Source organism: Gallus gallus, chromosome 4 (assembly GCF_016699485.2).
Source record: "Gallus gallus isolate bGalGal1 chromosome 4, bGalGal1.mat.broiler.GRCg7b, whole genome shotgun sequence".
Classification (NCBI taxonomy): Eukaryota; Metazoa; Chordata; class Aves; order Galliformes; family Phasianidae; genus Gallus; species Gallus gallus.
The window spans coordinates 455,127-469,290 of record NC_052535.1 but is presented as its reverse complement, the minus strand read 5'-3'; the positions used below and the strand labels follow the sequence as shown (position 1 = coordinate 469,290).

Below are 14,164 nucleotides of genomic sequence, written 5' to 3'. Positions count from 1 at the left end.
CTCCTGTCCCCTCCCCATGCAGTGGGGGAGAATGCTCCCAGAGCAGTTGCTGGGGAGTCCTTGGGGCGAGGGGCTGGTGCAAACAGTTGGGTTATTTGGGTACAAAAAGCCCAATCTTGGGCCTGCAGGAATGCACTGTTTCTGCCAGCCTTGACTAGAAGAGAACAAACTGCAGGGAATGTGTCCTTGCTGACTGTTCTCCACCAAATACTACCTGCTGCTTCCTCCTTTGCCCCCGGTTTGCACTGATCTTTAAATCCTGAGTAACAGCCTCTCTGCCACTAGCACTGTTGGTCTCCTTTTCCACCTTTGGGAATGCCCACGTGCTGCTCTAGCTTAGTTCATCTCAGGTGGTGCCCTCCCTGTATTTGTTTTTTATAACAGCCTCAAAATGGGTCTTATTTTAAAGCCATTTTGTTCTTCCTTCAGATCCAAAATGCCCAGGGGATGTGGACCTCCAAAGCAGTGAATGGGACATCAAGACCATTACCAGCTCACTGAAGTTTTATCTCAGGTAACGCTGCAGATCTCACTGCTCTGGGCAGTCTGGGTGCAAAGAGAACTGCCAGGTGTGAGCATCTGGCCAAAGGAAAGGGGGAAGAAGCAGCAGAGGCATTGGAAAGGGGAATGAATGCTTTTTCCTTTTCTCTTTATGAGAAATATGCCTGTTGTGGCAATGCCGTATCCTGCAGTGCATTTGTGGGAGGTGCCAGCAGGAACCAGCAGGCTGGTGGGTGAGCAGATTTGCCCCCAGTCCTTGGAGATCAGTCATGAGGTCACGCTGCCCTCCCAGAGCTCAGTTTTCTGTCTGGTTGTTGCAGGAACCTGTCAGAGCCCGTCATGACGTACAAGCTGCACAAGGAGCTGGTCCTGGCTGCCAGTAAGTACAGCCCCCAGCCTGACCCTTCACCGCAGCAGAGGCGGCTCCCTGTGCTGACCCCTGCAGGGCACAGAGGGCTCCGGAGGTGTCCATGGCTCCGGCACCCCTGGGTACAGCCTGGTGGGCACTGGGGCTCCAGCTGCTCCCAGGAGGAGTGGCATGAGTGTCTGCAGAGGGGCCCAGGGCAAACACACCATGACATCAGTTAACTGGGGTCAGAGCACTGCAGCACGCCTGCCCAGCGTTACCGTGCTCAGAGCCAGCGTGCATTTCAAATGACTTGAGAAAGCTCTGCTAGGCTGCACCTGGGGGATCTGCCACTTGGCACCAACCCTCTCTTCTGGGTCCTTAATTTTGAGGGGAAGATGATGGAAGTATTTCTTCCTTTCTTTTCCTTGCTGTTGCGGTACATTTCTCTGTGACAGGGCTGCATCCTTTCAGAGGGTCTGGAGAGCCAGGACATGCCAACTAACCTGAAAGCAGATGATCATAAGTGCTCCAGAATTGTTTCTCAAAAGTATCAGGATATTTGTTTTAAAAGCAGCGAGGGAATGCGATGTGATGTTGCCAAGCAGAGTTAGGTGATCCTCTTAGCCCGTGAAATTTGGCCTGGGATGTTGAATCCAAAGCATCTACTGGTACAAGAAGTGTGTTTTCATTCTGCACCTCTTGGGACTGAGTTGCAGCCAACATTAACAGAGGTTAGCCAAGTAGCATAGGTAAGCCAACAGGACATAGCCTGTGCTAACCCAGCTAGTCCTCAGCTGTCGTGTGATAACGGCTGTTTCAAATAAGCCATAATATTCCAAGCTGGCTGCATCTCAGGCTGCCGAGAGCCAGCACACTGAGGTGGGGAGCAGGAGATACAGGGAGTTAGTCATCCTCTCAGCATGCAAGTGCTGGCATTTGGAAATCTGTGGCACACTCAGAAACATTTTGTAGGAAGGCATCCTTCACAGCCCCATGTCTCCTTGGAGTCAGCAGGAGGCCAGCAGAGATCCCCGCCTCTCCTCACTTTGGACCCCTGGAAAATTACTAACACTTGTTCTTTCTTGTAAAGGAAAATTTTGCACCACCCACTGGTTGTGCTCAAGCCCAAGATTTATTAGTTTCAGCACTGATTAAACCAATGGTGGCTGACTATGTGCAAAACCATAATCCCTTCCTTTCCTCCTTCAGAACTTGCACCATTAAGCTTCCCAGCCACCAAGATCCCACACTATTCTTTTCACGCTGAGTATTTGATTGTTTCTTGATTATTTATGCTCCTCACAGTGACCTCTTTGGGTCAAGGACTCCATTTTTTCTGCAGTTCATTTTCCTATGTTGTGTTGCAGCTCTCCGGGCCAAGGAGATGCCCAACAAATGGGCCATGGGGTTCCCCTGGTGCAGCGTGAAGGGCAGGACCTGGCCATGCCCAGCCCATCCCTGTGCTCAGCGAAGAGCTGGCCCTGAGCTCCCTTTCAAGCTTCGTTTCTCCCTCTTTCCAATTCATTTCATTTCTCACAGTGATTACCCTTTTGCTATGTAATCTCAGTTTCCTTCTGCTTCCCATCACTGGCTTTGGCCAGCCAGCCCTATGTTGCAGATGGAACGTTTCCCACAGATTTTGTTTGACTTTTCTTTTATGTATTTACTTTAAAAGGCACAAACTTTTCTCTGTGTTACTTCTCTCCAGAATCTGAAAACCTGGACTACAGGCTGGGAGCCATTCACGCCCTGGTCTATAAACTACCTGACAAGAACAGAGAGATGTTAGAGCTCCTCATACGACACCTAGTCAAGTAAGCAGATGTTTTTCTGTAAAGCCAAACTAAGAGGAATAGTGGAATCAGCAGAGCAAGCCTTTTCTTTTGGCAGGTTTGTAAAACTGCATCCACCATTGTCCCCTTAGGAATTTACGTTCTGACTGCACGAGTGGTGTGATGATCCCTGCTACCCTCTGCACTAAGTGGTGCTCCTCGTTCTGCTTGCTGCTTCCATTCCCTCTCTGACAAGCACAAAGCAAGGAGCAATTCTAACATGGAAATACCATCTGAGAGAGCAGAGCTGTAAACATGTCGCCTCTCAGTCCAGTTAACAAGAACATTAGGTCTGGGGTTCAGAGCAGCCATAAGACCTGTGCCTCTGGGCTGCATGTGAAGCGTGCTTTGGTTTTATCTGCAGCTCAATGGCCTGAGCCCTTAGGGCAGCACGAAGACTTCAGCATACAGGTGAGCTGGCAGTGGGTGCTTGGTGGTGCTGGGCAGCACCGCTTCTGCTTGCTTCTGTCAGCAAGTAACTGGAAGCATCACTTACTGGATGGTGATGGCACCAGCACTGTGCTGGGAAAAAGGGAATTTTCCTGCTTTGTCATCACACCGAATGGGAAGGCTTGGTGCAGAAGCTCTACCTTCTCCACCCCATGGGGGAGGGGTGTGCAGCAACTTGTGTGTGGGTCAGGAAGGAGCGGGACTGGCAGAAGCAATGGCTGCGGAGTGAAAAGGTTTGCTTTGGGTCCTTGGGGAAGCCTCTTTCAAAGCCAGACTGCTGCAGAAATAAACAGCTCTGCGATTTCCACACCCTCCCACCCGATGCTGAGCTCTTGGTGCTGTGCCCTCCGTCGGGTGAGGAGTGCAGGTGGTGCATTCCTGCTGCAGGCTGCTTCCAGCCCTTCACACTTGTTTGTGTTCTTGAAGCCTCTCTATGTATGCGGCAGAATGAGAGCGTCTGCCTTGCAGTCTGATGAAGCTAACACTGGAATGGTGGTGGTGATGTTTATTCTTTACAGTGCTTGCGCTTAAATTCTCTTCCTTACCCCCTTTATGCTCACAGAAACCTCTCTAAGGAGAGCTACAGTGCAAAGAATTCATTAAATCTCAGCATCAAAGCCCTTCTCCTTTGGCATTCAGAGCTCAGGCTGGCTGCTTTTGAAAACAGTGTCCATCTCGGTGGTTAATGCTTCAGTCAGTGACTGGTGTGCTCCACAGGCTCGTGTGTTCCTCCCAGGCTGAATAGAGAGAGCTCTGTTCTTTGCAAACTGTGCTTCTTTCAGAAGGAAGATGCTGTGGAAGTTGATGAAATCCTCCAATGTCCTCCCTATGTTCAGAGAGAGAAAATATTAAAGCCAACAGTCAGTCTGGGATAAATAGGATATTCCAAATGAAACGATCCCTTTCGTGTATGTGTTGCACACATGGCTTTGTGTGCAGAATTAGGAATCAGATGTTGAAAGAGATGGAGTAGAACTGCCGTCATCACATTGCTCTCCCACAGTGGTCCTGACTGAAGTTGGTGCACATCAGAGCTGTGGACACATTGGGTCTCTGCCAGGGGTGGGAAACAAATTCTGATGAACCGAAACGAGGAGCAGTGAGCCGCAGATTCTTGTTGTATCTTCTACAGTTCTTAGAGTAAAATCTGCTTAGAAAAGTAATACAAATGACAAATGATTCCTTCTCTGTCACCTCTCTGCAGCGTGTGTGAGCACAGCCGGGAGAACCTGATGTCACCATCCAACATGGGGGTGATATTCGGACCGACCCTCATGCGGGCGCAGGAGGACACCGTGGCAGCAATGATGAACATCAAATTCCAGAACATCGTGGTTGAGATTCTCATCGAGCACTTTGGGAAGGTACAGGGCTGTGCCATGCCTGATGTTGCTGTGGCAACGACTTGGAGTTGGGCTCCTTTTGTGGTCTCCTTAAGGAGTGGCATTTTTCCTTTAAAATACGCTGTTCTGAAATGCTTCATAGGGAAACAAGCAGCACAGCAGTCGTTCCTCACTATTGCCTGTAGTTCTGAAGGAAAACTCTGAGTCTACTGGGTGTTTGGTTTTCTTTTTAAATAAGATAAGCATCTGTATTGAGAATACTGTTGTCTACCTGGAGGTGACGGGACATGATGCTTGCCTGTGCTGAAGCCAGGAGGCAGAGTACAGCATAACTGTTTGGGGCAGGCGTGATGCAATACGTGGCACTGCCTGCCATTACAACAGGAAAAACACCAAAGCAACCAAGTATGGAAAGATTGATGAAAATGATTCCAGTGCACATAGGGCTGTGCAGACACGGGCGTGGGGATGGGGAGGGACCTGCTGCTGGGGCTGAGCTGTTAGAGGAAGGTTCAGCACCCAGCCCGTGTCTGCCGTGCTGAGGGCAGCGCTGTGCTCCAGGTTTCTAAGCAGGAATTTGGTCCTTCGTAGTACATTAAATTATAGTGTTGGAAGAATCCCTTATGACCTGAAGGAAGGGGAAGTTTGATGGCCACAAATGAGGGGGTTGCTGCCAGAGACCAAATGGATGGTGTGAGTCCATTGTGGTGCCAAGGACTGAAACCAGAAAAGTGGCATGAAGGAGCTCAGAGGGACTTAGGAGCATCCGCACACAGAGTTCATGAAGATCCCATACTGCTTTCTTTGTGGGTTACTGCAGATGCTTGTAAGTTCTCACGGCAAAGGCTGTGTGTGCTGGGATGCTCACAGTGCTCGCTCCCGAGCTCAGCCTCTGTTGTCACCCTCATGCCATCTCTGTTCAGGCTGAGTCAACACGCGGTTCACACTGCTGCCTCCAAGAAATGGAATTCAGTCTTTAATTAAGGCAGACGTCTCTCTGCTTGCTTTTAATTTCTTCAGCAATAAGGTGAAGTTAGGAACAGTTATTAGATGGAGCGTGTGAGTTCATCGCTGGAGCTGAAAGCGTCTTCAGCTCACACATATGCAAACACTTCAAATGAGCCTGGAAGAAGAGACATGACTTAGATGGTGCAATATGAAGGCTAAGGACAAAGTAGCTACTCATGAAGTCTTTGGGGATAATTACTCTTTCTGCAGTTTATATATCAGTGCCACAGCTAAATTAAATCAGTCGATCCCTCTGGAAATGCCTCTTCGCTGTACAAACTTTCCAAAGGCGAGGATCTGTCAATATCTTTGTACCTTCCAGTTGTTTAACTTGGATTTGTGTTCAAAAGGCAGAATCAAAGGAGAAGCTGCACTCGCATCCTTAGCAGAGCGGTGGGGTGGGGTTTCAGAGTGGCTTCCAAGTGTTGAAAAGCATCTCATGAAGGCGGAGGTCTGTAGTACTTCTGTAGGCACCAGGGAGCAGCAGGCGGTGCCATCCCCCCTGCGGGACGCACTGCCCAGGCCTTGGGAGGGAGGTTTGAGGGCTCAGGGGGTCGTGGTTTTCTCCGGCATTTCTATGTGCCTGGCAGAACAAGGAGCGTGCTTTTAGTTTCAAAGATGACATCCGTAATCAAATCAGGACGGCCTTTTAGAATTTATCTGAGGGACAGAATCTGTGGGTTCCTCCATACTAAGGGGAGGTAACCCCATTGCTGGCTGTGCCAGGACTGAGCTGTCACCTTCAGGGCTGAGCTGCTTCCTGCCAGCCCCGCTAGGATGGTTTGGCCATGCCGTGCCATGCTGTACCATGCCATGCTGTGCTGTGCTGTGCTGTGCTGAGCCCAGCAGCTCTCACTGCCCCGCCGCACCGATCCGCCCCTGGAGGCCCAATGTGAATTCAGTTTGTGTCCATGGGAAAAAAGCAAAAGCAGTTGATGTGGGGCTTTAATGTGTTGTTTCATATCATCAAAGACTGCCCAAAGGCTTTATTTTTTTTCAGCTATTAAAAAGAGGTCTGGCATAAATAAAAGCCTCTAAATTAACCCCAACCAAATAGGTGTCATATGAGCAGTGAGAAAAGGAGATAGAACTGCTAACCAGCATTGTTTCTGTGCCAGTATTTCATCTGAGGTAATTTGAGGGTGCCACACACTTCATTGTAAGCCAAGAGCCAAAGTATTTTTGCTGTTAAATCTCAAACAATGCAGCAGCTTGTTTGGGTGCTTGCTGCAGATTGTATCACCTGGTTGGTGTGGAAAACTTGACACTTCTCAGAACATATCAGATTCAAAGCTGACTTAATCTGCTCTGAAATAATTCGCTGCTGCACATTTTCTATGTATTGTGATCTCGTTGTGTTAATTAACTCAGTACTGCCGTGGTGTGTAGCAGGCTGCCTGTTGCAGGAAGGCAGCAGCCGTGCAGGGCTGTACCACCCGACCACAAAGTGTGGGGCTGCCCCAGCAGCTCCCTCCGCCCGTGTGGTCTGGTGAGCACCATCTGAAGATGTGTCTGTCCTTACAGATCTACTCGGGCCCCCCAGAAGACAGTGCTGCCCCACCAGTGCCTCCCCCCAGGGTGGCTGCCCGGAGGCACAAACCCATCACCATTTCCAAACGCCCTCTGCGGGAACGACCTGTCTTCTTTGGGGCTTCTGTGGAAGAAAGTGGAGGTCAGTTCTGCTGCTCTCTGGCACCCTCAGTCTCCCTCGCTCCTATTTCTTTTAGCTCCTTTCTGGGAGCAATGTGAATAATAACAGAACTGCATTTACAAGGGCATCAGCATGGCAGTTCTGGTGTTCGGTGAAAAAGGAAAGTAAGAACTGATATCGGAGGTTGCATTGCCTCACAGTTCAAACCGTCGCTGGCAGAACAGCCCTCAGTCACTGCCTGACTGTGTCCACGCTCGATCCTAACCCGTCTGTCTGTCCCTTGGCTCCACAGCAGACCAGCTCAGCCAGACCCCCAATGGCAGCATTGTCACGGAGGCCCCCAGACCACTGCTCCGCAGCCGCCTGCCCGCACCCCGGCCGGGGGGGGAGGAGCCGGGACGGCCGTCTGCCGAGCTGGAGGTGGGCAAGCTGGTGCCCAGGCTGCAGGACGGAGGTGTGAAGCTCTCCAGCAAGGCTGCCAACGGTGTGGTGAGCAGCCCTGCCCTGCGGACCTCCACGCTCCACGCCAGGAGACCTGCGCCCCGGCCGGGTGGCTGCGGCAGAGATGGTGAGTGGCACACCCATGGTTCAGCCTCAGCAGGGCAGAGCAGGGCCTTTATACAGCTTCATAAGCTTTATACCTATGTATGATAGATATAAATGATGAGATTGGGGCCAAATTTGAGTTGGTGCTGCCCATCCCCTGGAGGAAGGTGCTGGTGTGTCTTTGTGGCTGTCCTTGTCCCTCGCAGTGCCAGCACGCAGCTCACCATGTGGCACACGGTGCTGTAACTGTGTGTGTTTGGAGCTGAGCTGGGTGAGATCCTCAAGATGATGGTCGTAAACAAGAAATACTGCAACTTCTGCCATTGCCAGGCTTATTTGTGTGTTCTGCAGTGCTTTTTAGATGTTGTCGTCCTCCAGCAGCTTTGCAGCACTGTATTTAGCAAATAAAAGAGAGGCTGCATGCTTGTCAAATGACTCCCACATACAATAAAGAGAAAGAATAAAAGGCCTGGCTGGGTAGCACAAACATTAAGTTCATCTGACTAACACTACTGGCTTAATTTAAATTTGTTGCATAAATGGTAGGTGGAAATCTGCCTCTGGAAGAGCGAGATAGCTTTTGAAATTGGCTTGTACATCGGCTCCATTTAGCGCTTTCAGAGCTGGTGTTGTCACATTAGCACACATAGCGTGCTGACAGCGTGATCTCGAGACGCAGCACGACAAAATGGGCTGCTGGCCCTGGGACATATAAATAGGGGAACACTGAATTAGCAATAAAGTTATATTGCAGCTATACTGATGCTTTAAAATCAGTGCTGGAACATCATATCGCGCTTCAGTGTGGACAGCTTGGGGGTAATTCTGAAAAGCTGGAGAAGCCAGCAGGAAGGATGAGAAAATAGGGCTTTTGTCGAGACGTTCCAGTTATGCAGTTTAGCAAAGAGGAAGTTCAGGATCAGAATTTACAAATGCAGGCGTGGAAGAGATGTGGCTAAAACTTGTCCTGCTGAGAAAGTCCTAGGGGTCCTGGTAGGTGAAGGGCTTAACGTGAGCCAGCAGCGTGCTCTTGCAGCCCAGTAATGCATCTTCACAAACACCTCATCCTCTGCCAAAGCTTCACATGCAGTGTCTGTGATCTTCTGCCTTGCAGGCGAGTACGACGGCGTCCCCAGGCCGCGGCCCCATGGCGATAAGCCTGTGATAATGCGTCCCCCCGTAAGACCTCCAGACCCACCGTGCAGGGCTCCCATCCCACAGAAGCTGGAGCAGAGGCCGGATCTGATAGCAGGGACAGCAGAGGAAGTGCCTTCCTCAGTGTAAGCCAGGGGCCGGGCAGGCAGCGTGGTGCGGGGCCGCAGCATCAGCCCAGGGCTGTTGGTCCCATGGGTGGGGGGAGGGAGGGGGGGGTTGGGGTGACCTGGCAGTAGGAGCTGCTGCCACCTACCAGGGGTGTTGGAAGAGCAGAAGGAAAAACACCACGCTGGTTTCCAGCACTGTTGGTGTAGGATGGCTGGAGCTCATACTCATCCCATTCCCCATTCAATGGGCAGGGGTCTGAGTCACTTTGGAAAAGCTGTGTGAGAGCCAGGTCAGGCTCTGCCCCTAGGGCACAGCTGGGAAGGAGTGTGGCCATAGCAAAAGCAAACACACTGCAGGAAAAACAAAGCTCTGAGCCTTGTCCGGTGTAGCTCTGGGGCTGACTTTCCTCTCCATCGTCTTCTCAGTTACTTCTCCGTGCAGCTGGAGCTCCCTCCCTGCCTGGCTCTCAAATGAGAGTCTCTCAAATGAGACGTTTCCCAAGAAAGGAGAGATCCTGCTTGGATCTCCGTTAAGGAATTGGATGCAGTTCAACTTCATTATCAGATTTCCTCCAGTTTTTAAAGAGACAGAAACCCTGTTGTCCCTCACTGGGATGTGCTTCTCCTTCCCCTGTCATCCCATGGATTCTCAGGCTGTCCTCCCTGCGTGCTCCCCTGATGCTCTGCCACCAGACTTAAGCTGTAGGATTTGAGGTAGCCACCTGCACAGTGCCTGTGGCAATGGGAGATGGCAAAAACATTTGTCATCCTGAAGGTATGCTGCACTGCAGCCCTGCATTCTGCTGAGAGCCCCTTGTTTGTCTGTGTGACATCCTCCATCTTTTCTCCAGAAAGGTGCTGTCAGTTTCAGCTCCATGCTTGCGGGGAAGGAATGGGCTTTACCTTTGTTCTCCTGAATCACTTATAGCTTTTCCTTTTATGAGGGCAGTTGGAAGCTTAGTATGAAGCACAGAGTAAGTGGAGAGGCAATAAAAAGTGACAAGTGCACATTTACACCAGCACATAGGTTTCTGAGCAAGAGCATTTAAATAAGCTGTGTAATTAAAAGTGATGAAGGGCTGCCTAGTCAGAGCAGCATGCAGGAACACGAAGTGCAGCCGAGAGCATGAGGAACACAGAAAGGCATCACTAGGAAGTGATCGTCTTCAGTGTCTGCTAATGCTCCTGCTCTTTTCCATGGTACAAATGCTATCTGATTAGTGAATGGCCTCATCAGTTAATTGGAGTGACCTCCTCTCTTGTTCTGCTTGCAGCGTGGCCTCCAGGACCAAGTTCTTTGAGACGGCATCCCGAAGAACCAGCAGGTGAGCCTGCACCCACAGAGCTGCTGTGCTGCAGCAGTGACCCCAGCTGGGGGCACAGAGCCATCCCCTGGGGGCACAGCACACCCAGCAGGAGTTGTTCTGGGCTCAAACACCGACCTAAACAAACAGCCCTGAGCGCAAATCCACTCCAGGCAGAGGCTGCACGAAAAATTAATCATAAACCCACTGAGCAGTAAAGACATCATTGCGCGTGGATTTAAGTTGGCATAGTCCATGTTGTTCTTACGGCTCAGCCTTTGTGGAGGCCAGGAGGGGCAGATCGTGGGAGAGATGAGAAGGGCTGGGAGATGGCAGCAGGAGGCAGCGGTGGGATCCACATGTAATGTCTGTGCAGGGTGTAGATCCACGCGGCCAGATGGGCTGTGATGGCACAGCCTGCACATGGGAGCCCCTGGGCTCGGTGGGATGGCACCCACCGAGGGGTTAGTGGGTTGCTGGCACTGTGGTTTGTGGCAGCAGATTTCATTTAGAAAATATCTGCTTAAATAACCCTCAGTTTCCTGCTCTTAACAACCACTGAGCTCTGCCAAAAGTGCAGATAGATTTGCATGTCAGAATTAAGCTGGTAAGAGTTGATTGTTCCGATATCAGCAGTGGTTTCTTCACTTGAAAGATAAATCGTTGACCTGACTGCTACCCATCACTCTATTTATTTGCATTCAATCTTTTTCTTTCTGTTTTCTTTCACTCCATTGCATTTAGTTCTTCATCACCACAAGGCAGGATCCCAGGTGATGAGAGCTGACACTAAAGGTACGTGTTGGTAACAGCGATCAGCCAAAAGCATGTGGTGGTCCTCAGTTCAGCAGATGGGGTGGTAGGAGTCCGGAGGAGGGAATGGGATCTCAGAGAAGGGACTGGGAGAAGTGTCCTTTCTGCTGAAGACCTTTGACAAGGGAAGGACCAGGACTGAGGGTGCTGCCTGCTGACCATCCTCATCTGCTGATCCTGAGCTGCTCCTTGCAGCAGTCAGGGGAAACACGAGCACTATGGAAACAGCGGTGCCAGGACCCGGGGTTTATGCTGGTTCTGGGTTTGCCATCACTGATGAGCATACACTGCTGCACGTTGCCACGCTTGTTTTCTTCTTTCAGACAGTGCAGCCATCTCAGCCCAGCTAGACCAAGGAGATGTTCTGTGCTTGTGAAATGGACGTGTCACAGCTAAAACTTTTCCAGTTCAAATGACCTGGAGAGCAGCTATCATACTGGACGATAATTTCGGAGCGTGCTGTCAGAAGTGGCTCAAGAAATTAGAAGGAGGAGACAAAAATGGCAAGAAGGCCATTACTGCGTTTGTCTTGAACTGTTCCCAGTCCTTTTGCCATCGCTCTCTGCCCAAGTGAGGGACACTCGCCAGGTGCCTCTGCAGGTGGCAGCAGTGCTGGGTGAGCACCCACAGCAGCACAACCAGGCTGTGAAAGGGACAGCAGAGCAGAGAGCTCTGTGCACCTCCACACGCTGTGGGAAAGAACCTCAGCGAAGGGTGATGTTGGACAGACGTCGCTAAGTTCAATATGCTGATTCCCAGTGCTTGGGTGCTGGGGAAGAATGAGTGGAAGTTGTGTCCTTGCCACGAAAGGCTCGCCCCATACACTGCGTTCTCCTCACCCATGAAGCAGTGGTGTTTTTCCACGTGCATTACTGGCAGCACTGCTTGCTCTGGGGCTGGCAGGGCAGCAGCAAACTGGAGGGGAGCGGGGGGACGCAGCCCTGCTCCTCCTCCTCCCATCTGCAACTGGAGCTGCTCCCCCCGGACCCAGCAGAAGTCTCAGTGCCCGCGGTTGTTCTGCTGGGCCAGCACACAGGTGGGGAGGAACTGAAACTCCCAAACTATGGGTCAATGCCTGAAGTTTTTCTAAGAGGAACACAGTTTCTTATTTGCTTGTTACATTAATTTCCAATCCAAGAGATCTGTGGTCTCTTTCCCTCAGCAGCAGTATTGTATTGATGCCTCCGGTCTGGAAGGGGAGCACATTTCTCCATGCCAGGACCTCTCCCAGTGCCTGCGTAGAGGTCTGTGGCTCCTGCCAACATCAGGGCTCAGCGCTGAGCCGTAGCATTTCCCTGTAGATAGGCAATGAGCACTTCCCTGCTTCCTGCCAGCAGTCCAAAGGCAGCTTCCCTCTTTTCAGTGACTTTCCTTGGGTGCTGGGAGCATTCCCAGAGCAGTCACCAAACATTCCTGTTTGTTCCCCAGGCACTCCATCCCCCCAGGCCCGGCGCAGCTGTACAGGCAGGAGGCTGCAGCAGTGCTCTGTGGTGTGCAGGTGCTTTCCTTCTGTGTGCCTCTGCCTGCTTCCTTACTGAATGTGATGCTGGCCTTTGCTGAGCACACGAGTGCTGTGTTGATGGCGCGTCCATCCCCGTGGGCTTCAGTGCTGCCCCAGCTGCTTGCTCCTGTGCTCCTACTCTGAGCAGTGGCACTTAACAGTGGCTTAAAAAAAAGGCATAATATCACCACCTGGACTACATTACGTGCAGCAGCATCTCAGGACTTCTCCATGCTAAGCTGAGCCTCTGCTGCACCCTCTCACGAGCAGACGGGGTGAACAGCATCAAACTGGAGTGCATTGCAGTTCCTGTGCCCAGTGTGGGAGTGCTCCTTGGGAACAGGCAGCTCTGTCCATAGAGGTGTCACAGCCGCGGTGTCACCCAGCAGCGTCAGCCGAGCACCTCCTCCCCACTTCCAGCAGTCCCTTCTGATTTGAGGACCCCCGAGGCAGTGGCTGTGGGCAGGTGGGGTCAGCGTGCAGCTTCTGTTCTGCACTGAGTGCTGAGCAGCACCACCGGGAGCAGCCCTGTGTGAAATGGCAGCTGTCAGTTCCCCTGTCCCAGCGCTCCTGAGCAAATCCAGTGCCGTGCAGATGGCATGGATGCCTGTGGGACAGCAGTGGAGCCTGAAAAAAAACAAAGCCAAGTCTTGTTTTCACCCTCAGCATTAAAAATGGATGGAGGAAGCAGCTTACTAAGAACATGTCCTTTTAAAAGTGTTTGTCACACATCCGTGCTGGCTTCTTCCTCACCAGCACAACGGAGCTCTGGGGACTCTGTGCTGGGCTGGGAGGCACAGCCCCTGCACTGTGCTGTGGGACCCCGGGCCGTCAGCCCTGCAGCCATTTGGTCACGTAGCAGTGTAGAGTACTTCAGTGTTTATAAAGTTTCCATGAAGTTAAATGAAGTCCATGTGTGGTTTTTTCCTTCCGCAAACAACGCCTGAATGTTGCACAAACTGCCAGCCCTGCTGTGCTGCACAAATGGGGCCGCAGTGCCCGGGGGAGGCAGCGGGACAAGGAGCCCTGCTCCCAGCACTGCCCCGAGCCCCCCACTGTGCCTGGTGGCCATATTGCCCCGTACCCCTGTGGGTCCCTCCCAGTGCTATGGCCGTGTTCACTGTGTGCAGCTCCCCTGGGGCTGCGGTTCATCCATGTCTGTCCCAGTGTGGGTGCACTGAGCATCACAGCTGCCCACAGGCACAGGGCACGGTGACCCGGCAGCCCTGCAGAGCTGTGTTCCTGCTATTACCCCATGTCAGCCTGTGCTGTGGTTAGTGGGGCAGCAGGGCTGTGGGCCGGCTCGCCTCAGCCCAAATTGCTTCCAACCGCAGCCCTGTAGGGCGGCTTTTTGTCTCCTTGCTTGTTAGGGGTTTTTTTCCAGCGAGCACCAAAGGCATTTCTGAATGGCATTACTGCACTGAAGGGCATTGGATGGGCCCAGAGGGACCTTTCTGAAGCCGCAGCCTTTGCTGTGCTGCCAGGGGGTGTGGGGGGTGAGCAGCCCCCAGTGCAGCTCTGCAAGGAGGCACAGGCTGTGCTGCACACTTTAATGTGTTTTCTTACCTTTAACCTCAGGCCACTGAGCGTTGTTCAAATCCCTC

At 51.8% G+C, this 14,164-nt stretch overlaps 1 protein-coding gene across 4 annotated transcripts in view; it reads left to right on the top strand.

The window, feature by feature from the left end:
- Window positions 1-13,464, top strand: part of OPHN1 (oligophrenin 1) — a 46,309-nt gene extending 32,845 nt beyond the window's left edge. For 2 of the 4 annotated variants that reach the window (XM_015278326.4, XM_015278328.4), the window contains 10 exons: window positions 430-514; window positions 822-880; window positions 2,559-2,664; window positions 4,337-4,496; window positions 7,008-7,155; window positions 7,427-7,702; window positions 8,795-8,960; window positions 10,217-10,267; window positions 10,991-11,041; window positions 11,383-13,464. In XM_015278326.4, the coding sequence (XP_015133812.2) occupies window positions 430-514; window positions 822-880; window positions 2,559-2,664; window positions 4,337-4,496; window positions 7,008-7,155; window positions 7,427-7,702; window positions 8,795-8,960; window positions 10,217-10,267; window positions 10,991-11,033 (1,094 nt within the window). In that variant the 3' untranslated portion in view covers window positions 11,034-11,041; window positions 11,383-13,464. Of the gene's footprint in view, window positions 1-429; window positions 515-821; window positions 881-2,558; window positions 2,665-4,336; window positions 4,497-7,007; window positions 7,156-7,426; window positions 7,703-8,794; window positions 8,961-10,216; window positions 10,283-10,990; window positions 11,042-11,382 lie in introns of those variants that run through there. The other 2 variants (XM_015278327.3, XM_046940454.1) reach the window with 2 other exon arrangements.
- The last annotated feature ends 700 nt before the right edge of the window (window positions 13,465-14,164 follow it).